This window comes from Danio rerio, chromosome 7 (genome assembly GCF_052040795.2).
Source record: "Danio rerio strain M-AB ecotype USA chromosome 7, GRCz13ab, whole genome shotgun sequence".
NCBI classification, from domain to species: domain Eukaryota; kingdom Metazoa; phylum Chordata; class Actinopteri; order Cypriniformes; family Danionidae; genus Danio; species Danio rerio.
The window spans coordinates 2,750,980-2,775,132 of NC_141027.1; the positions used below are offsets into that span (position 1 = coordinate 2,750,980).

At 37.0% G+C, this 24,153-nt stretch overlaps 2 protein-coding genes and 1 long non-coding RNA gene across 5 annotated transcripts in view; 1 reads left to right on the forward strand and 2 right to left on the reverse strand.

Moving 5' to 3' along the window:
* Window positions 1-3,107, reverse strand: part of si:dkey-187j14.6 — a 111,335-nt gene extending 108,228 nt beyond the window's left edge. For both annotated transcript variants that reach the window (NM_001440799.1, XM_087258479.1), the window contains 1 exon segment: window positions 3,017-3,107. The gene's annotated coding sequence lies outside the window, so the exon portion shown is untranslated.
* A 4,931-nt stretch (window positions 3,108-8,038) lies between these two features.
* zgc:66473 lies at window positions 8,039-12,371 on the reverse strand. 2 transcript variants are annotated; one of them, XM_087258857.1, is made up of 2 exons: window positions 11,045-12,371; window positions 8,039-10,059 (listed from the first exon to the last, which is right to left on the reverse strand). In XM_087258857.1, exons 1-2 carry the CDS (start codon window positions 11,053-11,055, stop codon window positions 8,469-8,471), a joined length of 1,602 nt encoding a protein of 533 aa, XP_087114983.1. In that variant the 5' UTR covers window positions 11,056-12,371; the 3' UTR covers window positions 8,039-8,468.
* Window positions 12,372-19,290: 6,919 nt separating this feature from the next.
* Window positions 19,291-22,841, forward strand: LOC147842915 (uncharacterized). The gene is made up of 4 exons (XR_015495262.1): window positions 19,291-19,361; window positions 20,614-20,715; window positions 20,838-20,908; window positions 22,657-22,841. It is a non-coding gene; the product is annotated as an uncharacterized LOC147842915 (long non-coding RNA).
* The last annotated feature ends 1,312 nt before the right edge of the window (window positions 22,842-24,153 follow it).

Below are 24,153 nucleotides of genomic sequence, written 5' to 3' on the forward strand. Positions count from 1 at the left end.
GCTCAATATTGTTCTCTATGGATATTTCACTAATGTACGCATATACTTCTCTATGCATTCACCAGAAAAGTTAGCTCAAATAACACATTAACAGGTCATTTCTGTACCCATTTCCGCTGCTTACAATAGTGCTGCGCATCAATCGCAATGCTGGTATAATGACGCCTCTCTATAAAATTTTACTATTACATCAAAAATTACATCAAAATACTGTATAAAATGTATTTTATTGATTTGTTTTTTAAACTGTATAATTTACTTAAGGTTATGTTCATTAAACTTATTGAGTTCTTACAAATTTACTTCATGTTATTTAAAAGAATTATAATTTCTATGTACAGTACACTTGTTTCTGCTGCTTGCAATAGTGCTGTTATGGCAACACTATGTATAACGATGCCTCTTTATAAATATTTACTAGGGGTGGGACCAGATGCCTACTCCACGAGACGAGACAAGAGATTGGGTTCACAAGAATGCAACAAGTATTTTACACTATTTTTAAAAATCCTCAGTGATAAAATATATGAATAGAAAATCCTCTTTTATTCAACTGAAAATAAATCGCAAACTATAGTACAGAACATGAAAACACAGCTAAAGATTTTGCTAGTAGCCTATGTGAATGGAAAATAATATTTTTTTAATATAATTTTAAATATTAGAAAAAAATATTTGCTAATATATGAATGGAAAATAGATTTTAATTAAACTAGAAACTATTTGTTTTTTTGCAAAACAATTTAGGTGCTTTTTAAAAACATTGTATTTAATCTTTTTTTTTTATTTATTTAATTAAAGAATCTTCAATGCTAATTTTACTCTCACGCTCCATCATTACGTCACAACTCGTGAGACAACTTTTCACCTCGACGAGAAATTTCGTCGCAATTTATTCTCGCAGGAGCTCGTCATATACGACACAAATTTATGGATAATTTATTTACTTATTTATGTTATATTTATTAAAATTATTAAGATAAATTTAACAAATCTTACAAATTTACTTCATGTTATTTGATAAAATTATAATAATTAACGAGCATTTTAAGATTAGATTTTCAGGCCAAGTGCATCTAGTATTTCTATATTTTTTGCATACCTAATTTGTCAATCTGTATTGTATGATTTATGTACAAACACATGTCATAAATACTTCACTAACAATACTTAGAAGTACTGTATTAACACAACCAAGGAATAAACTCTAAACTAAAGTAAATAATGGCTGTTTGATGACTAATAGCAGCACTAAAATGTGGTTGTTGCTAGATCCGGTTGCGGCCGGAAGTTAATAATAATTTCTATTCTTTTATCAAATTTCCCATTTATTATATTTTATTAACATCTACCTCCACCCCAACCCTGAACCCAACCATCACAGTACTGTAAAAATATTGATTATTATTATACAGCATCATAAAAAATGCTGCTATATATTGATGTGCACATCGCACTTCCAGCCGCGTATCTGATCTAGACTTTACCCTTAAAAGTCTCTCTCCAAAACATTTTCATATCTGCAGTATACTATACATGTGCAAATATATTGGGTAAAAAAAAACCTTACAAAAAAGAGAATTTCTTATTATTAAACTAATAACAAAATAAGAATAACAAACTGTCCTTACATTAAATTCACAAAATGTTGAAGTGGCTACTGTAATTAATCTGGATTTAACAAATATAGACTAGTTACATTAAAATAAATCACACATCTGTTTTAAATGCGGAGGAAGTATTCAGAATATGAACAGAATATCGAATCATGATTTTTGTCAACATATTGAATTGACCATGTTTTGCCAGGCTGTGTAGACTGGATTTGAAATATAAATACTTGTTTTAATGTGCATTTTTGAAGACTTCGTATTTACATTCTGACCTAACTAGCCCAAGCAAGAATATCACTTTAATAAAGCAAGAACATCACCCAAACCCAAGCAAGAATATCACCATCTACTGATATTTTTTTAAAAATAAGCAAGAGTAGCTTAAGTTCAACAATGAAACACTGCCAATATATTAGAAAACATTACGGTCCAGTTTTACAAACAATGTTTTGCTTGAGTCAGGACTAGAACTTAGTTAAATTACGTATTAAAGGCACTTTTATAAAATTGCTGTAAAAAACACATTATTGGTGTGAATTCTAGAGACAAAACAATGCCACTAAGGTATTTTTAAGATATCTAACGGCAAGTTATTTTCACTTAACTCAAACATCCAATTCAACCAAAGGCTAGCCTTAAGCATCGTGTGTGCAACCGGAGATACATGTTCTTTTCATTTCTATATACATTTTTAAGCTTTGGCTGGTACTTGCTGACCTCTGCTGGCAGATTCTGTAACCACAACATTTGAGTTGTGTATTTTGTGCAGACGAACACACTGTTTTACTCACAGTAACAAGATGCCTTAAAAAGTGTTAAGGTTAGCTAAATAAACTTGATTCAACATCAAAATACCTTTCACAAAACAGTGCTAACAGACTTTAAACGGACTCAAACATGACAAAAGCATACAAATTACACAATAAAATTGAAACCATATACAAATTTAGATAAGTTAAGCATTGAAGATGCTTAAAAATAGTTTACTCCCAGTCTAGAAGACCCCAAAACACCAGTAATCATGATATAAACGAACAACTGGCCAACCTTGTAAAATCAAACAAAATTATATTAACATTTGTATATATCAAGGCTGATTATTGCAACTGAGGAAGCATATAAAGCTAACGTTACTTTAAAATTTACGAAGACTACAAACTTCCAGCTCTTTACAGTTTTAACACGTTTAAGCTAACAATTAATTCTCTGTGTATTCCTCTTTAAAATGTCCGCCATTATCATCGTCGTCGTCCATTCACCTGAATAACAATCCATAAGCCTTCGTGTTCACTGTGGAGTTCGACTAAATGTGTATCTCTATGGCACAGGTTCATTTTTACACCATTATGACAAATAAATAATGTGTAAAAACACAAATTAGTGGCGTACTGTACTAAATTTACCGTGTTTCTGGGGGGCAAACGCTGCGTGTCAGTTGCTCTGTGTTGGCATTGGCATCTGGAATTTTCCATCGCTCCCGCGCTCGTAACATGCAGCTCTGTGATGGGATGGTCGTCATTTAAATAACTTTCCCTCTCATGAATAATAATGTGGTAGTGCATGATTTAAAAGCGCTTTTATGGTATCTGTTAACATATTTATTGTACATTTCGGGAAAAAAAATTTTTTTTTAATGCGACTCAGCAAAAATCTATTTTTAAATCAAAATCTATTTAGGCTAATAAACATTGCAAATAGAGATTAACTTTTTTATTTTTTATTTATTTTTATTTTGTATTTTTTTAAAGAATGAAAATATATAACCACATCAGGAGATCAATATAAGAGAGATACAAAAGAGGAAAAATACAAACTACATTAGCTGCAGAAAGAAAAAAAAAAAGACTAACAAAACAAAGGAAGGGGTAAGTAAATAACAATTGTATAAAAGTGTATGAAAAAAATTAATTAATTAAGAGCATCAGAAAGCTATCTGACTCAAATCAAAGTCAATAGATAACAGTTCCTCATTTAAACCCAGGAATCTGACACATTTTTTTTGTTGTTACACATATGGAAATATTTGAGTAGTGAGTCAACTTCAACCAGAAAATGTCGAAAATAGGGACGGAAGCCATGCATTTTTGCTTATGTATATAAAAAAAAAAAAATTCCAAACAAGATAAAAAAATTGAAAATTAATTTTGAGATCAACGTTTTTACTGCAGTTAAAAGTCATAACTTTACCTCATTTTTCACTTTCTCATTTTCTCTTATTTATTATAATAAAATGAAACATTTACATTACATTTTATCACATTACACGCCAGTGAGCAAAACAGAAATGGAGCTTTTAAACAGATTCACAGTTTTTACAGCTTTGTGGTAGATTCAGAAATCAAGACACAGATTTAGATATGCAAGAAAAATCTGAAAGAAAAGTTTACGCTTACAAAATGAACACTTGTATTTAAAATATTTGGCCAAAAATATAATAAGATTAAATAAATAAAAAAAAAAAAACATCTGGGTTTTAAATCTGATTATTATATCCTAAAATAACATTTTCCAACCTGATCTTACGAGGAAACGTAAGTATTTTACATTTTGACAGTTTAGTGTCTAATTTGTACGAATTCATTCAGTCGTACGAAAATGTAAGATTTTAAAAATGAGGTGTGGCACCCAACCCCACCACTAAACCCAACCGTCATTGGGTGATGAGCAAATAGTACTAAATTGTACGAATTAGATTATACAAATTCATACGAATTAGCCACCAAATCAAAGTTACAAACTGCCGTGAGATTTCGTTGCATTTTCATATTTCAAAAAATGTGAGAGATCTTCAGTTGGGGACCACAGAAGGAGCAAATTACATCAAAATCTTCAGAAATAAACCTTTGTAAAAAAAACAAAACTATTAAATAAATAAATAATAATAATTACAAATGGTAATTATGACTCCAGACCAAATGGTAATAATAAACGTTTACAAAGCGACGTAATACTTTCGAAAATTACCAAAATATCCGATAGCCAGAAAGTGATACATTTTTTTTAATAACCTGTTAAAATATTGGTGATGCAGAGTTCTGAGACTGTTGTGTACATCATGATTCTATATAAAATTCTGTTTAATGTGCGACTATAAAGTGGTCATAAATAAATATTTTCTCAGTTCAAATGAGTAGCAGCTTGGACCCAGAAACAGTGTTCAAGATGTCACGACTTAACAAGCGGTAAGGTATATTCTGAGAAGTTCCCCTGAAACTCAGAATAAGGACAGAAATTATTAACAACAGTATTTATCAAAAGTAAATCAAATCATACCACATCATTTCTACACATTAATGTCAAATATTTTTGGAACACGAAAACAATCTGTAATACTTCAAAATGAATTAATTATTCTGAAACTTCTTAAAAGAAGGGAGCTGTTCAGCTTTTTCAACAACCCCTTTCGCATTCTCATACTTAGCTTTGGCTGCAAGCTTAATGGCATCAAGCACTGAATCAGCTTCCTCTGCTGCTTGGTATCCAGTAACTCCTTCACAAATCACTCCTGCAACAGCTGCAACTCCAACAACAACCCCTACAGCAATTCCTGTACCAGCGGCTGCACCAATACCTCTTCCTGCTGCCACCCCTGCCCCTCCTGCTGCCGCCCCCGCTACTGCTTCTCCTGCTGCTGCCCCTGCTATTGCCCCTCTCCCTGATGCCCCTGCTACTGCCCCTCCTTCTGCTGTCCCTTCTACTGCCCCCGTTACAGCCCCTCCTCCTGCTGCCCCCACTACTGCGCCTCCTGCTGCTGCCGCTGTTACTGCTGCTCCTCCTGCAGCTCCTGTCCCTGCTAGCACTCCTACTGCTGCTGCTCATCCTGCCCCCACTATTGCCCCTCCTGCTGCTGCCCCTACTACTGCTCCTCCTGCCGCTGCCCCTCGTTACTGCCCCTCCCACTGCTGCCCCTGCTACTGCTTCTCCCACTGCCTGTGCTACTGCTCCTCCTACTGTTGCTCCCATTACTGCCCCTCCCACTGCTGTCCCCTCAACTGCTCCTCCTGCCGACCCCTCTACTGCCCCCCCTGCTGCTGCCCCCACAACTGCCCCTCCTGCTGCCCTTGCCCCACCTGCTGATGCCCCCACTACTGCCCCTGCTACTCCTGCTGCCCCTGGTACTGCCCCTCCTGCTGCTGCTACTGCCCCTCCTACTGCGGCCCCTGCTACTTTCGCTTCTCCTACTGCCCCTGCTACTTTTTTCTTTGCAATAATAATAAGTTATAACGTCATAAAAATGCATTTAAAAAAAAAAATTAACAAACTACATATCTGCAGTGTGGACAATATTTCTAATTTCTGTTTCCCGACAGAGAGCTGATGAGTTTGATTCTGTTTAATTGACGTAAATCATCAACCAAGAACTCAACCTTACTGTTAAGGGATCTTGGCAAGCAGATTTACTTTGAAAAAGATAACTCAAATATTTTTGTATTACTAAATAGCACTAAATCAACTAATACACACTCATCACAGCTTAGGTGTCAATAAGTAGCTTTAAGCTCATTGTGTCAGTCCTGTTGTCATCTGAAAGCTCATTTTGCTTCAGGATCTCCTCACCCTCAAGTGGACACTGACCATATTACAGAAACTAGGGAATCTAAAATGAATGTAAACTGTTTATTTTGCAAATGAATAATGCTTTTGATTAACACTAAAATTGCCTAAGATAATTAGAAAGCAGGCTTTCCAAATACCTCAAAGAAAACAGAAATAGTGATAAAAATAAAACACTTACCTTGCATAATGCTTTAGAGCAGGGGTCTCAAACTCAATTTACCTGGGGGCCGCAGGAGGCAAAGTCTGGGTGAGGCTGGGCCGCATAAGGGATTTCACAAAAAAAAAGTCCTCAAATGTCATTATTAACAGTTTTAATTATTTCTTCTGAACATGAAGTGTCCTGAACATTAATAGAACATTGAGTGAAGATTATGAACAGTTCTTCTGAACATGGCATCTTTTGCCTACTTCTTGCGGCCAGAGACTTGACAGCGCTTCTTCTCACAAATCTTATATATGTATATATGTATATATGTATATATATATATATGTATAAATAAAACACCCCCACCCCACTCCAGTCACATCAGTCTGTACCAGTCTGTATCTACCTATAATATATATAAGATGCAGGCTGTAGCTAGGTAGGTGGCAGGCTGCAGATAGGTAGCTAAGCGGCAGGCAGGGGTGGGAACAGCTTACCTTGGTTCTGGCCGGCGCGAGTTCCCTCCCTGCCTGGTTTATACTTCTGCGTCAAGTGACCGGCGCAACTCACGGCGCAGGCAACGCGCGCAGCTGTGCATTTATACTTCTGCGCGCTGTCTCTGTTGGTCTGCATTAACACTTCCGAAACGCTAGTGGGCAGTGAGGTGTAAATGTTCCTCTGTGTCGAGTTTCTTCGCTTCTGTTTTGCTATTCTGAACACTTCCTGGATGTACAAGTGACTCAAACTCGCTCATTTTGAGGCAGGAACCGGCGGACGTGCAACAACTTTTACCATGAGGTAAACACAGAACAAAACTTTCCATCCGGAGCTCCTTCACGGGACTCCACACTTGTAAACAATCGCTCGCGCCATTCTCGCGGCTCTCGGTCCCGCCCAGACTCATTGGCGCTAGCAAGCCGACCAATCACAGAGCTTGCGCTACGTGTCGTTGCGACGTGTAGTTACAATTTTTGAGAGGTGCACGTCAGTGACGGCGACGGCCACGGCGAAGGGCTATGCGTCAGCGCCGTAGCCTACGCCGGTGTTTGACGCAGAAGTATAAATCAGCCTAACACTAAACATTTCCCGCCCGTCACAGCGTCTAACAAAGGGGCGGGGTGCGTGGTGACGTCACCGGCATCCCCGCCCCTTTGTTTACACGGCGGGCGGGGAATGCCAGTGACCGCTGTGTACGGACAGAATCAGCGGAGCGGGGAGCGCTCTCTCTCCCCGCTCCGCTGATTCTGTCAGTGCACAGCGGTCGGCGCGGACCACAAAATATTACACTGAGGGCCGCAAATGGCCCGCGGGCCGCGAGTTTGAGACCCCTGCTTTAGAGGAAGAGGATGCAACATGTACCATCAACAGGTGGCAGCAGAGCCAAATGTTGAATTCTTTTTCCAAACCGAAACTATTTGGTGAGCTATTCAGAGCCAAAAAAAATGTTATAGTAAATCATGGTAAATACTGTGGTGTTTCGTACTAAAGTACTTGAAGTAATCTGTTTTGGTGATTCTACAGCTAGGGTAACACAACAACTACAGTAATATATACACATGATGCCTGATGCACGCCTTTCAAAAGTGTAAATACATGTACACAACGATGCAGAGCACAACTGTGTTTTGCAGTTGTAACGAGTGTGGGCGGGGCCAAGAGTTGTGGGGGAAGGGCAATGTTAAAGTTTTAGAAGTATTGAGTCCCACAAAAAAAAAAAAAGCTCGGGATTTTTTATTTTTTATTTTAATTATATTTATTTTTTTATTGTTCAATTTGCTGAATGTTCCTTTAATACAAAAAATGTTTGTAGCAAATGCAATGCTTAATGCAATTCATGTAAATAAAAACAGGCAACAAAATCAGAGGGCAGTCTTATAATAAAGGCAATAGTTAAAGGTCCCAGCAATTAATGAAGATGAAATGTAAAATGCTCAAACAACAATAGCACAATTGAAAAATTGAGTGTTAGCAGATGCCACCATCAGGTACCCCAGTATTCATTCAGTATTGTAGTTTATAAGCATGTTTGACTAGAGTGCAGTACCATTTAAAAGAACAATTATAGAGATCTACAGAACATAACCTGCATTCTCACTGTAAGCAGTCTCCTTATCTTCACTATTTCATCTGTTGACTTGTTGTTGTTTTTTTTTTCATTTCTCATTGATGAAGAGTTTTGTGAGTCCAGCTTTCAGGTAACTCAGAGCGTCTTTATTGGCTTCTTCGGCTACCGCGATTCTCCTCATCTCCTCCAGTTCCCGAACCCAGTCTTCTTTCCCAGCCTCCTTCACTCTGGGGATGAAGAAGTCCAGATGCTGGAGTGTGAAGGCGGAGTCTGGTTTTAGAGCAATCTGAGACAGATGCTTGAGGGTTTTGTAAGCATTGAACAGAAGAACTGACTTTTGGTCATCAATGTCCCGTAGATCTTTCTCAAGATCGTCCATTATAATTGAAAACCTCTTCGTCTGTTCTTCAGCTTTTTTATATTCCTTTCTAAAATCATCAAACTCCATCACAATGTATGACGTGCTGATGATGTATTTCTTGTTCTCTTTGACGTGTTTGCTGTAGTGGCACTTACCTGTGCACACAGTGCAGTAGTCGTTTCTCATGACTTCACAATTCTTGGGATCAGTAACCCACCAGCAGTCAAACTCATGGCAGTTCTCCTCACAGACCGTGCAGGTCGTCGCCTTTCTGTGTTTCCATGACGCATTCTCAATTGGCACTTGAATCTTGACAGTCTTTTTGACTCTAATGCTGAAATTTTTAGATTCTGCAATCTTGTCCTTGTTCTGTGTCATTGCTTCATAAATCTGAAGTTTCTCAGCCTTCTTCAGCTCTTTCTCCTGGATTCTCTGCTGAAAGTTGCAGATAAATGCTTCAAACTGAATGCGCTCAATCAGGACATATGAAGTCAACTCTAAACTTTTTCTGTTCTTTTCATCCAGAGAGTCGAAGAATCCTTTCATCTCATCCATACTGTCATCCCAGGCGTCTCTTTGGGCACGAATGTAGCGTTTTTCATTGTGTCGAGCTTCACCCTGACGATTGTTGAACAGGAAATGAACAGGTTCACCATTTCTGTCTCGTCTGCAGGGGATTTTAGCTTTATTAATGGCACCGAGGACATTTTTAGGAGGAAGACCATCAGAGTGTGTGATTAAAAACACGATGTTGTTCACAATGTCTTTCCCAAACAGAGACAGAATTGAGCTGATAATGTAGTGTTGTCTGTCTGAGAGACGATTCTTGGCCGCTTGAATCACAAAACACACAGCATCGATTTCTCGAACTCCATCGTTGCTTTGAAACAAAGATGCTAAATTTTCAGCAACCTCCAGATCTTTCTCCAGTCCTCTAGTGTCTCCGTAACCTGGAGTATCAATGATGGTGAGAGAAATGGAGCTCTTCACATGAAACACCTCATACATGGTGATTTCAGAGGTTTGGGATTCTGACTGATCTCTGGCTTCTTCTTCTGTGATTTCATTCCATATTTCATCCTCAAACTTCACTCCCATTAGGTAGTTGATGAAAGAGTTGATGAGGGTGGTCTTTCCAGCACCGGTCTCTCCCACCAGCAGAAGGATTTTGTTTTGTTTACTGGCGTCTTTTGTGCCGTAAGTCCATTTTCTGACTTTCCCGTTATCATCAAGTATTTTCCTCTCGGTATGTAGACGGAATCTTTTTGGAGGACCTTGCTGAATCAAACTTGGCTTGCGTTGTAAAGGACTCGGCTTTCTGTAAAATATAGAGCTTTCAATATTTATGTCAGAATTTAACAATAGAAAAAACATAAAATGCACGCACTTACATATGCACATTGAGCATATTAATGAAAATGTAACTAAGTAAAGGTTTATTTATATAGTACCTTTCCCAGACACTGAGTCACAAAGTGCTCTATAATAAGAGAAAAAAAAAAACTAAAAGAACACATGATAATAAAAGAAGACATGTTAAAACTAATTAAAAATCCAAATACAGAAACACTAATTCTGTTAATTAAAAGCTTGACCAAAAAGATGCGTCTTTAAATGCTATTTAAAAAAAAGATCAACAGATCCCAGAGTTCTTAGTACTAGCAGGAGAGAGTTCCAGAGCCTTGGGGCCACCACACAGAAGACACGTGCACCTTAAGTCCTAAGACAAGTTCAGGGAATGGCTAACATGTCTTTGCCAGAAGACCTCAGAGACCGGCTACATGAGTGACTGCTTAAAGGATCTTGAAAATACAGGGGTCCTTGACCATGCAGAGCTCTATATGTAATAACCAGAATCTTAAAATTTACTCTAAAACTAATAGGAAGCCAGTGAAGTGCCTTAAGCACAGGAGTAATGTGTGAGCTCCTACTGGTGTTAGTTAAAAGCTTCGCTGCTGCATTCTGCACAACTTGCAATCGCTCTATTGAGAATTTGTTCAGACAAGTGAACAGAACATTACAGTGATCCAATCAAAAAGAGATGAAGGCATGGACAAGCAACTCCATCTCTTCCTTTGACACAATATCTCTGATTTTTGCGATGTTCCTCAGGTGACAAAAGCATGAATAAATGACAGACTTAACATGACTATTAAAACAAAGAGTTCGATCAAACAGGACACTAAGATTTCTAATATCACTGCAATTTGAAAATGACAAACCCCTAAAACTTGCCTAATCATTAGGGTGATGCTATCTGGAGTAAAATTTAACAAAACTATAAAATCAAGGAAGAAACTCACCTTGAGTCCATGGTGATCTCTGGACTAAATCTGTCCACCTCACAGCAGACATTCACCTTCCCTCTGCTAAAGCGTCTGTGTGAGCTGATGGAAATACTGGTCTATTCAACAAGCCTTGTCAAGTTCGTTCTTTCCCAATCTGTTTTCAGTTACTCCTAAACAAACTGTTATAAACACCCGTCTCAACATGCCTGTGTGTTCATCCCTTCTACACACTAATGGAGATAAAATATTGTTATAAAATACAGCTGGCAGCTTTGTTAATAGAACAGTTAAATGCATATCATTTTTGTGTATGTATTCAGTGTTGACAAAAGGTTTGTGCTGTACATATAGTACACACTTAGGCTAGTTCTGCTTTAAAGTTTCCAGTATTTATGTGTGTGTATTTTACAACATAGGCTCATTCTGCAAACGAAGCCCTATATACATTTTTGGAGATCGTAAATTATGTAGCCAGACGTACATATGGCTGCATTTCATCTTTAAAATGAACACTATGAGGCAGTATGGCAGTGTTTCTTTCAGTGTTTCTAGAGTTCTTACCTCTATATGTCGATAGACTTGAGAGGCAGAGAGGAGCTGACCACGACCATGGGGTTCTAGTCTGGTGAAGAACGGTTCCAGAAAGCGGGTAAGACAAAGACAGAAGCCAAAAAATAAGATAAACAAGTAAATAACGGTGAGAATGTGGTAAAATCTGAAAACTTGGTAAAATCAGACAAGGGCTTTTATTTTTCTGGATTGCTTTTTAAAACTGTTGATTGGTTTAAGGAGGGGGGTCGATGGGTTAGTCAATCAACAGCATCCTCTGGTCGATTTACACAAGAACAGCAGGCGCGAATGGCACTCGGGAGAGAAATTTGAGATCTTAAAAAGTGTACACAGCAGACACTGTTGGATTCGCGGAAATAAAAACTGCAAAAAAAAAAAAAAAAAAAAAAAAAAACTTAGCTCCTGGGACATATTTGGTGCTCTCCAGAAATGTATATAGCGGTACATTTTCAGAATGAGCCTGGGTTGGTATTTTAGAAAAGTGTCAAAGGTTTCTATTTTCAACATGTTTCGCAAAACTGATAATGCAGCCAATCACCAACATATTTGAGCGTGTGAATACAGATGGCAGTCAGAGTTATTTAATTCAAGTGAGAAATAGCTCAGTACCCAGTGGTAGAGAACTGAGCTTGTAATCGAAAGGTTACAGGTTTGAGTCACAGATCTTGTCAGGCTCAGGGATCGATCCCGGGTCCCTGGCGTGTGAGCGTGGACTCCTTACCACTGAGCCACTGGTAGTTGAGGAACCCAGCAATGAGACACTATCAGATTCCTTGAGGAGTTTTATTAGCAACAAAAAAGAAGATGAAAAACAGTTAACAAAAACAGGAACTTCAGGTTTCAAAAGGTAAATCAACTTAGACAGACAAAAACTTCTGAACAGGAAAAAATCCAAAAAGCTCCAAGGAATATTAGATAGAAGAGACTAGCTTAAATAACAAGAAGGAAAACCTCACTGTAGGTGACAGGCATGGGTCAACAATAACCGAGCAAAGAACAGAGGAAAAAAGGGTTACTTTTATACAAACAACTAAACAAGGAACATGTGAAACTGATCTCGGTGATTACAGGTAACCAAAAAAAGAAAAGTTGAAATGGCGACATCTAGTTGCGAATAAAAAACATTACATGAAAAATTAACCAAAAACCCTGACAGATCTGACAGGGATTGTAGGGTGAGGGAGTGAATAACCATTATTAAATCTCACTACTCTCAATTCCACAATTTAGGTGAAACCCTTGAGCACCCTGTTGTTCATTATAGAGTTTTCTAATCATTATTAGGTAAAGACAGCATGCTTTGTCTTCCGTACTCTTGCAGGAAGGTTGTTGAAAAGGGTCTGCTGCTCATGTTGGACAGTCTGAAATTGGCAGCTGTAACCTAATGGTTAAAGAGCTGAATCCTAGAATACTTAGCTTTGAACCAAGGTTCGAGCATCCAGCATTCTCACCACCCTCAATGCCATGGCTGAGTTGACTGCCCAGGTTAAAGGCACTGGTACCCTAACTGCTTCCCAAGAGCCACAGCAATGGATGCCCATTGCTCTGGGTATGTGTTCACGATGTGTGTGTTCATTGCTGTGTGTTTGCAGTTGGATGGGTTAAATGCAGAGCACAAACTCTGATATGACTACCACCTGTGCCAATGCTTGAGAATGTGTATTGAGACAGCATATGTGGCGTCTAAATTTTTCCAGAAACAGAGCTTGCAGGAATGTATGTAAAGCAAGCTCCTCCTGGGCAACTGATTTCACCATGGGTATCCTCACCACACACAGAACAACTCATCCAAAGCCACTCTACCTTTCTTTTCTTTGTTTAGCAGCCAGCTGCTCCTGACATTGATGTTATTTTGGTGTGTCCTAAACTCTATTTTGCCAGAGTTTAGATTAAGCTGGTTTGTAATGGTGACACATCCACTGAATCCTCTTTACTCCATTAAGCCTTCAAGCTGAACTTGTGCAAAATACACTAACTGGCCACTTTAGGTACACCTGTCCAACTGCTCTCTTATGCAAATTTCTAGTCGACCAATCACATGGCAGCAGCTCAATGCATTTGTGCATGTACACATGGTGAAGATGATCTGCTGCCGTTCAAAGCGAGCATCAGAATGGGGAAGAAAGGGGGTTTAAGAGACTTTGAACATGGCATGGTTGTTGCTGCCAGACGGGCTGCTCTGAGTATTTCAGAAACTGCTGATCTACTGGGATTTTCATGCACAACCATCTCTAGGGTTAACAGAGAATGCTCCGACAAAGAGGAAATATCCAGTGAGCGGCAGTTCTGTGGGCGCAAATGCCTTGTTGATGTTAGAGGTCAGAGGAGAATGGCCAGACTGGTTCAGCTGATAGAAAGGCAACAGTAACTCAAATAAGCACTCGTTACAACCGAGCTCTGCAGAAGAGCATCTCTGAACACACAACACGTCCAACCTTGAGGCGGATGGGCTACAGCAGCAGAAGACCACACTGGGTGCCGCTCCTGTCAGCTAAGAACAGGAAACTGAGGCTACAATTCACACAGACTCACCAAAACTGGACAATAGAAGATTGGAGAAACGTTGCTGCTCTGATGAGTCTCCATTTCTGCTGACACATTCAGATGCTCGGCTCACAATTTGGCCTCAACAACATGAAAGCATGGATCCATCCTGCCTTGTATCAGCGGTTCAGGCTGTTGGTGGTGGTGTAATGGTGTGGGGGAGATTTTCTTGGCACACTTTGAGCCTATTAGTATCAGTTGAGCATGGTGTCAATGCCACAGTCTATCTGAGAATTGTTGCTGACCATGTCCATCCCTTTATGACCACAGTGTACATGAACATGACATTGAGTTCACTGTACTCAAATGGCCTCCACAGTCACCAGATCACAATCCAATAGAGCAGCTTTGGGATGTGGTAGAACGGGAGATTGGCATCATGGATGTGCAGCCGACAAATCTGCAACAACTGCATGATGCTATCATGTCAATGTGGAGCAAAATCTCTGAGGAATATTTCCAGTAGCTTGTTGAATCTATTCCATGAAGGATTAAGGCAGATCTAAAGGCAAAAGGGAATCCAACCTGGTACTAGTAATGATGATGTGTCTAGTAATGGTGAGTGTAGATGAGCAGCGCTGCATGTAATTGACACAACATCTTAAAAATGTGGTGCTTATGTGTGAGCCGTTGCAAAAGACATGAGATTTCAGAGTACAAATGTAGCTATTTCTTGATGTTTGACAGTGCATAAACATTTTTGTAAATTATTACTCAAATCTCAAGTCAAATCTACTTGTTATTTCAGACTAAATACTCAGATTAGCGGTGAACAATATAGAGAGCGCGTCACAGGCTGTCATTGTTCAGAAATGACTCAAAGTGAAGTTAAAAGCAACTTCAGCCCAGTAAGCAGGCTAGGTGGAATAGCGCTATTTACTGATGTTTTGTTGTTAAACTGAATATAAATCTACATCATCGATGCTGTAAAAGTTCCTTATATAAAACTGAAAATAGTCACATCAATCTTTCAACGGGAGATTTTAGTGGCTGAACAGCACGTCTGTTCATATAACCCATTCATAAAACTCTACATCAGCTCTGTGTTACTAAAAAAGTTAACACAGAACATTACCTGTCTAACAGAAATACTTCAGCCATGGTGTCGTCCTTCCTATAGCATGCAAAACTCGATCCAATATTGATTCAGGATATTCAAAAGTTTGATTGAGCATTTGTTTTCACTGCTGTCACTTGTGTCTACGTGACCACAGCTCGCGTGAACGCGCAACGGTGGATCTTCATTAAAGGGTGCGAGGTTGTACAAATCTACATTTGCTGACAGACAGTTTGGGCTACTTATCAGAATTAAGGGAATTATCAGCCTAACAATATTTATTTGGATGAACATTGTTTAGTTTTATGCTTTACCCAGAATATAAAACTACATATAAACACATTTAGATAATTTACTGTAATCATTACTATTGGAGTGTGAAGAGACTTTCAACCAGCACAACAACACATGTTTCTGAAGAAGATCACCTACTGCACCTTTAATCTACTCTAACTGATTTGTATTTTTTCAATTAAAACACTGAAGCAGATTTATAATGTTGTCTTTCCCCTTTGCAGGGAGATTCAGAGTTAAGGAGTGTGCATAATTGGGATATTACAGGACAGTGTGTTTTTCCACCATTCACAGGTACCAACAAGCAGGAGATCTGTTGGAAATAATCCTTTCAGGCAAATATCCAGACAGCACGTTCAACCAAACACCGCCTGCATTGTCTACTAAAATGTTTTTGCCAAACCCAGAGAATAAAAAAAAAAAACATAATCTTTATAAAAATGGAACAAATGATATGCCACAGGTCTACCGTGAGCAAATAATAGTTTTTGATATTGTCTAGTCTAGATATATACAGTTGAAGTCAGAATTATTAGCCCCCCTTGTTTTTTTTTATTTTTTATTTTAAATATTTCCCAAATGATGTTTAACAGATTCAGGAAATGTTCACAGTACGTCTGATAATTTTTTTTTCTTCTGGAGAAAGTCTTCTTTGTTTTATTTCAGCTAGAATAAAAGCAGTTTTTAATTTTTTTAAAAAACATTTTATGGTCAAAATTATTAGCTACTTTAAGCTATTGTTTGACTTGCGTAATTATCCTAAACTGCCAAGTTAACTAATCAACCTAGTTAAGCCTTTAACCTAAGTCACTTTAAGCGTGTAGAAGTCTCTTAAAAAATATAGTCAAATATTATGTGCTGTCATCATGGCAAAGATAAAATAAATCAGTTATTAGAGATGAGTTATTAAAACTATTATGATTAAAATGTGTTGAAGAAATCTGCTCTCCGTTAAACAGAAATTGGGGGAAAAATAAACAGGGAGCGAATAATTCAGGGGGAACATCAGCAAAGACTCGTCTGTCCCTGGAGTCTAACAGAAATCAGACACATGCTCTCCACTCTTCCATGACCACCACAGCAGCTGCTCAGAATACGGTCTGGTCCAGGATTATGGAAACCTTGGGATCATCTCGTCGCTGGTCTTGGATTGCATTAGTGGCGCTGCATAGTCTCTGGGGGCCTCGGGATGTGTACACAGCAAATTCATCAGAGTTAAATTCTCGGTGTTGAAGCATTTCAGAGTAAAGTGTTGACGTTAAAGAGTTAGATTTTGATAAATGAATATAATAAGAGTTAGAATTGATTTTATTCAGTGCGAAATCAAGGAGTTATCTTTTTTACACTTGGTGGTGTTATTTCCAACATCCGGGAATTCATGCAGCCCCAGTCACTGAAGAATTTTCCAGACGCCATTTTCCATCTGAAGTTTAGAACAGCAACTGGTGAGTCAAACTACCTAAATGTTGGTATTTTACTGACTTTCTTTAAGGAAATACAGTTGTAAACATATTGTTAAGTTAATAACTTTAGAATGTAGTGACAATTTTAAACTTCTGCGGTTCATTCATGGTCGTTTGTGTATCTAAGTTAGCTTAACTGCATTACTATCGACTTCTTTTCAAGAATGTTTTTATATGTGCTCACGCATACATAGTGCATAAAAACATCAAATGTACATGTTCAACACATTTCTGTCACGCTTAATGCCATTTTGTGCGTTGTTACCCATCTGTAAAATAAAATCGACACTTCTCCTTTAATTCGAAGCAAACTAACGTTAGCGAGGGAATTCCCGGAGCAGCCTAGCCTACTCTGCCCGGATGCTAACGGCAACACAGGACGGTTTCCATAAGCTCTGGAGAGTTTCTAAAACATATCTGGTGAGTAAATGAACATATGCTTACTTGTAAAAGGCTTCCTGACTAAAACATATGATTGTTTGTTATCCGTGTATGTTAATTTGGTTATTTTAAACACCGCAGCCCTTTTAAACTGGTTCATTCGTGGCCGTCCATATACGTTACCGTTAGTCCATAGACTCGCGTGATAACGTACGCTTGAATTATATTAAGTGTTGACAACCATTAAAGTCGGAATGTTAACATTAATGTCTTTAAATGACCGCGTTTGCACTTTCTCAGACATTTGACGTTACAGAAGTCTCCCGGAAGTTGCGGGACTAACGTTAACGTTATCCCGCAAATGCACAGAGACTCCCAGATGCCCAAGTAGATGCCCGCAAATGAATGATAATCTCCCGGAAATCGCGCGTCTCCCGCCCGGTCATTAAACACTTTGCACACCCCTCTCCACCGCATCCCAGCTCTTCAGGTACGTCGCGCGCAAGTCACCCGCACCGCTCTTTAGGTACGTCGCGCGCAAGTCACCCCACCGCTCTTCAGGTACTCATCTCTCCCGCTACCTCCCGCAAATCAACTCTGTATCCCCCGAAAATGACTTTTCCCAACTCGGGATGTCTGACGTTAGTAAGTTAGGCTATTTCTGTAGTCAGGAACATCTTAGTCAAGCTTTTTCTCCCGCATGATATTGTGCTTAAAACTAGGCTAAACTTAGCATGTACTGTACCCAACATTTCCGTTTTATTAAAGACAATTTAGTGCGTTGTAAACAGCCAACTGTCTGTAAAATTAATCAACTGATTCATATTTGAGCAGCCTAATCAGGCCCGGATTAAGAACTCAGGGGCCCCTGGGCACATTGTCTTGTAAGGCCCCCTACCACCCCTATAGTTGAATTTAAAAAATAAGAATAATGTAATAATTTTTAAATAAAATTAATCTATAATTTGTTGCCCACAAATTTAAATAAATGCTATATAGTACATATGTATTTATAGTCTACAAAGATTTAACTTATTTTTCAAAGCATTGAATAAAAATATTAATAAAACTATATATATATATATATATATATATATATATATATATATATATATATATATATATATATATATGTGTATGTATATGGTATTTTAATGTATTGCTTTTACAAACTTATAAAGCATATTATTGCCATGGCATATAACGCACAATGCTTCTCCAATCCAGTTCTATGAATCTGAGTTCTATCAATCTGAGTCTTTCATAATACAAACACTGATTTACTGTGTCTCTCCTTCTCTCCCTGTATTTTCTCCACTCTTCTCGTGAAGAAGACTTGATTATAAACCTAAAAGTATCCGAAATCACAGACACTACCCAGATAGCAGGCAGTAATCGGCCCGAGCTCGGCTGCCCTCCGGCGCCTCCGGCTCCGACTCGGCATCGGCGAGTGTTATCCGGGCCGAGTGCGGCCCGCAGCTCGCTCGCGCACATGCGGTTGTGATGCGGCTGTAAAGCACTGGCCCGATTCCGATGAACCATATCCGGCCTGAGTCTGTCTGTAGAGTCCTGGCCGCCTCTGGCAAGGACTCGGCTGATGGCAACCGATTAAGTTCTTATTTTATCTAGTAATCTGTTAGCTCCACGTTTAATGCTAATTTGAGAAAATATTAATGGTACGATAGCAAAAAAAAAAAAAAAAAGAATATTTAGTGTGGATGGTCGCTATGTTTAGACGCAAACAAAACAATATTATTTATAAATAGATTATACATGTCAATCTAGAGAAAAACTATGTAAAATTCGCTTATTTTTGAGATAGCACGCTCCTGTGCTGACAGTTTTTTTTTAAGCAGAAGTTGGTTTCATAATAAACACATGCGTTACTAAACTCCTGATTCAAACTCCATCCAGACGGTGGCGGTAATGCTCCAAAAAGCTGGTTGTCAACCACCATGGCACGAAGATCACAAGAAGAAAAAGTTTGGTTTTTCAAAGATTCACGTGGGTTCCGGTCAGAAAGGTAAGCTTTTTACTGCTTGTGTACTGTATAATTAGCGAATTTAGAGCTTAAAACATTTCCACGGTGTTTGGTTGTAACAGCGTTTAGTAATTTAAAACAGTTTGATACGAAATGTAACTTGCTTTAAGAAACACGACTGGAGCTAATGTATGCTAACGCTAACAGTTACAAACACGTCTGAAAGTTCCTGTCCCTAACACAATGTTAGATTGTAACGTGTGTAGTAACTGAAAACTATTTTAATTATTTTAAAGAAACATGAAACGAATTTGTGTGTATGCTAACTTTGCGTTAAAGAAAGTTTCTGTAGACGAATCCATTAACTAACTTGGCTAAACGTGTTTTTTTTTCCTGATTTAACATTATAAAGTACCGTGGATGTTGAAAAAATCCTTGTACAGGCGTATACTTATCCAACAGTATTAATTCTGTGATTATGTGTAAATAAAAACTAATCGTTTTGGATTAATAAAATATTATTGTTTATCTTGTTTATGCAGTTAGTCACGAAAAATGATGGAAACTCAACTGTTTACTATTCTCTTTAAATTATCCAAGAGAAATCTATTACTATGCACTTAAATTCATATGTGTTAGCCTATGTGAATCAATTATATCTTTTGTTCAAGCTGTAATGGTCAGTTAATGTAAAACTGAACGTCTTAAAGCAGATTTTGATGTTGTTTTTTTTGTTTTTTATGTTATTGACAGTGATAAATTCTGATTTAAATGAATGGGTAACAATATTTGTTGGTTAAGTCTTATTGTTCTTGTTTAACAAAGGTTAGTGAGATCATTTTGCAGCACATCACGACCAAAGCAGTCAATGGCACACTCTTATGAACGTGAATAGGCTTGTTATAGTTGTGTGCTAAAAGTCCATTATAAGCTGTAAACTGCTGATACATTTTCAACATAGATTGAGCTTTTCAGACATTACATTACTAATTGCTTCACAAACAGCTGAAATGGTTTATTGTTATTGGCTATCATCATCATCAAACATTTTTCACAAAGGTAGGTTAATCTTCATGGGTACAGAATAATGCATGTGCTTGACCATCTTACAAATCTATGTCTCTGATTCATAAGGCTGTCACTCTGCATGAATCTCCGAATAAATCTTGTGCAACCTTCTGTGTACTGATTATTTACACTATAGGTATTATATGCATTAATTAACTTTGATAGTATTTCAGGATTTGAACTTTTCTTTACGGGAGGTTAACAACAATGTGATGTTTTATTATAGATGCATATGAGGAAGCTCGACTCAAACATCCACACGCAACTGTGATTTCTGACTGGTAGACAGATGAGGACGATGACTGTCATACATCTAAAGACAGAACAGGTTTGTTTGCAATTATTTTAAACACATACTGTCAACATTGTCATTGATCTATTACAACCTGTGAGTTTTGCCCTGGCACTATACTAAAGTGATGTTTTGTTTTGTAAATGTATCTGATCAAGGGACAGTATAGACACATCTATACCGTGATGAAGAAAAATTACTTGGAACAAAGAGGCTGGATAAAAGGCAGGTATGAAGATTTCAGAAATCAAGGCAGCACCACAAGTACCATCACCATCAATGACTATGGCAGAAATCTTAAGACCACCATCAAGATGCACAGATACTGTACATTCCAGTACACCAGGCGTGTCCAAACTACGGCCCGCGAGGCTTTTTATAAATATCAATAGAATCTGGCCCGCTATACAAAAATGAACGTAATTCAATAAATAACCACCGGGTATCGCTATTACATGCATTCAATTAAGCAGCAGTTCTTGTTATGATCTATATATCTATCTGTCTATCTGTCTGTCTGTCTGTCTGTCTGTCTATCTATCTACACACAGTTGAAGTCTAAATTGTTAGCCCCTCATTGATTTATTTCTTCTTTTTTAAATATTTCCCAAATGATGTTTAACAGAGCAAGAACATTTTTACAGTATGTCTGATAATATTTTTTCTTTTGGAGAAAGACTTATGTTTTATTTCGGCTAGAATAAAAAGCGGTTTAAAATTTTTTCTGAACCATTTTAAGGTCAAAATTATTAGCCCCTTAAGTCTTCAGAACAAACCATTGTTATAAAATAACTTGCCTAATTACCTTAACTTGACTAGTTAACTTAATTAACCTAGTGAAGCCTTTAAATGTCACTTTAAGCTGTATAGAAGTGTCTTAAAAATATCTAGTCAAATATTATTTACTGTCATCATGGCAAAGGTAAAATAAATCAGTTATTAGAAATGAGTTACTAAAACTAATATGTTTAGACATGTGTGGGAAAAAATGTTTAACTCTCCGTTAAACAGAAATTGGGGAAAAAATAAACGGTGGCTAATAATTTAGGGGGGCTAACAATTCTGACTTCAACTGTATATATATATATATACAGTTAAAGTCAAAATTATTAGCCCCCTTCAAATTTTTTTCTTCTTTTTTTAATATTTCCCAAATTATGTTTAACAGAGCAAGGAAATTTTCACAGTATGTCTGATAATATTTTTTCTTCTGAAAAAAATCTAATTTGTTTTATTTTGGCTAGAATAAAAGCAGTTTTTAATTTTTTAAACACCATTTTAGGGACAAAATTATTAGCCTCTTTAAGCTATATTTTTTCTCGATAGTTTACAAAACAAACCATTGTTATACAATAACTTGCCTAATTACCCTAACCTGCCTCGTTAACCAAATTACCTTAGTTAAGCCATTAAATGTCACTTTAAACTGCATAGAAGTGTCTTGAAAAATATCTAGTAAAATATTATTTACAGTCATTATGGCAAAGATAAAATAAATCAGTTATTAGAGATGAGTTATTAAAAATATTATGCTTAGAAATGTGCTGAAAAAACCTTCTCTCCATTATACAGAAATTAGGGAAAAATAAACAAGCGGTCTAATAATTCAGGGGGGCTAATAATTCTGACTTCAACTGTATATATATATACACACACACACACACACGTGTCTGTGTGATGTATGTAAAATTTGGCCCGCGACAACGTTTGTTTTTTTGCATCTGGCCCTCGGTACACCTATGAACATTTACAGTCTTTGTTCTAGTGCAGTTTGAGATCAAGACAGAACTTATTGCATCTCGTGATGTCTTTGTAAGAATTGAAGACATCACTAAATTTGTTAAGGTTTAATGCAGCTAGAAAGTAAAGATCAACTAGAGAATATCAGCAGTGTCTAACCCACTGTTGTATTTACAGAGGTTGTATGAGAATAAGCTACAGGTTGATTTATACTAATCTGTTATTTTTCTTTTTTAGCACGACTGACTGAAGTTTTAAAATCATGCAACGTCATAAAGCAGCAGCTGGGCCTGATTCTCACAAAACCAAAACAGACGTGATGAAATTCCAGATGTAAACACATTTGACCTTCCTTTGGCCAATTTGATTTGGAAAAGCTTGAAAATCAACTAAAGGAGCAGCCTGAACAAATGAAGAAACTGGTAAGTTCAAGCTCTTGCTAATTTCAAAGTGTTTTAAGTTTATTTTTTTTATTTTTTTATTGTTTTTTTTTTTTTTTTTTTGCTTCGTAGGTAGCCTACTTTTTTCCTAATTTTTTCTTTTTTTTTTACATTAGTACTTGTTCACTACTAATTATCTGTTTATCTTTTAATCACAGATGGAGTGAGGACAAATGTCCATACCATGCCACTGATAAAGAAGTGGAAAAATGCATTACAAGGTAGCTACAACTTGCCCCTGACAGGGATGGAGGAAGAAAGAAGAGAAAGCTAATGTGTCAAATGTCTACATCACTATTTTGTTTTATTTTTTAAACAACATTTTAAGTGTATTAGGATGTTCCCTGATACTTGAACAATTTGTTTCTTTCATTTGCATTTATATATATATATATATATATATATATATATATATATATATATATATATATATATATATATGTATATGTATATATATATGTGTGTGTGTGTGTGTATATATGTATGGTATGTATGTATGTATGTGTGTGCGCCAAATTCTGAAGAAACATCTTGATACATTTTTAATAAACGTAATACAAATAAAATTATAAATATAAAATTGCACAAGACGTGTATATATATGAAATGTATAATCATCTCACTCATGTCTTGCTGTTTGTGCAATTGCTTTTGTTCAAGTTTATTTAAAAAAAAGTTTGACTTTATACTTCTGCAATTATATATATATATATATATATATATATATATATATATATATATATATATATATATTTGTTTGTTTGTTTATTATTATTTTAATGTTTTATTAAAAAATGTTTCAAGATGTTTCTTCAGAATTCTGCAGTACTTTTTACAAGTTTGACTTGGATATTTTACGGATTGTCATTGGTATTTTTAAGATGTTTCTTGCTATATCTTAAATTGGTTTCTATATTTCTATGTTTAAATCTTTCTGTGTGTCTTTATTGTGTTGTTTTATTGTTGTTTTTATATTGATATTCTTGTGCACTACAAAATTATTTATACAATTTTAGTACTATTTTTTTCATGCAATCAATAAACGTTTAACATTTATTTATTTTGTCATTTGTCTGATTATTTTCGTTACAGAATATGTATGCAGTTTGCACTTTATTCAAAGGTTAAACGCAGTGCTTACACTTTGTGTTTACATTATAGCCTGTGTTTGCTGTTATATAAATTCAAATGGTTGTAATACCATATATCAAGTACCAATGTAATACCAAAAGGTTTTATAAGGTGTATAAATACGGAGTCGCGCCAGCTCCGGGCCGCAGCGCACATTACCCTC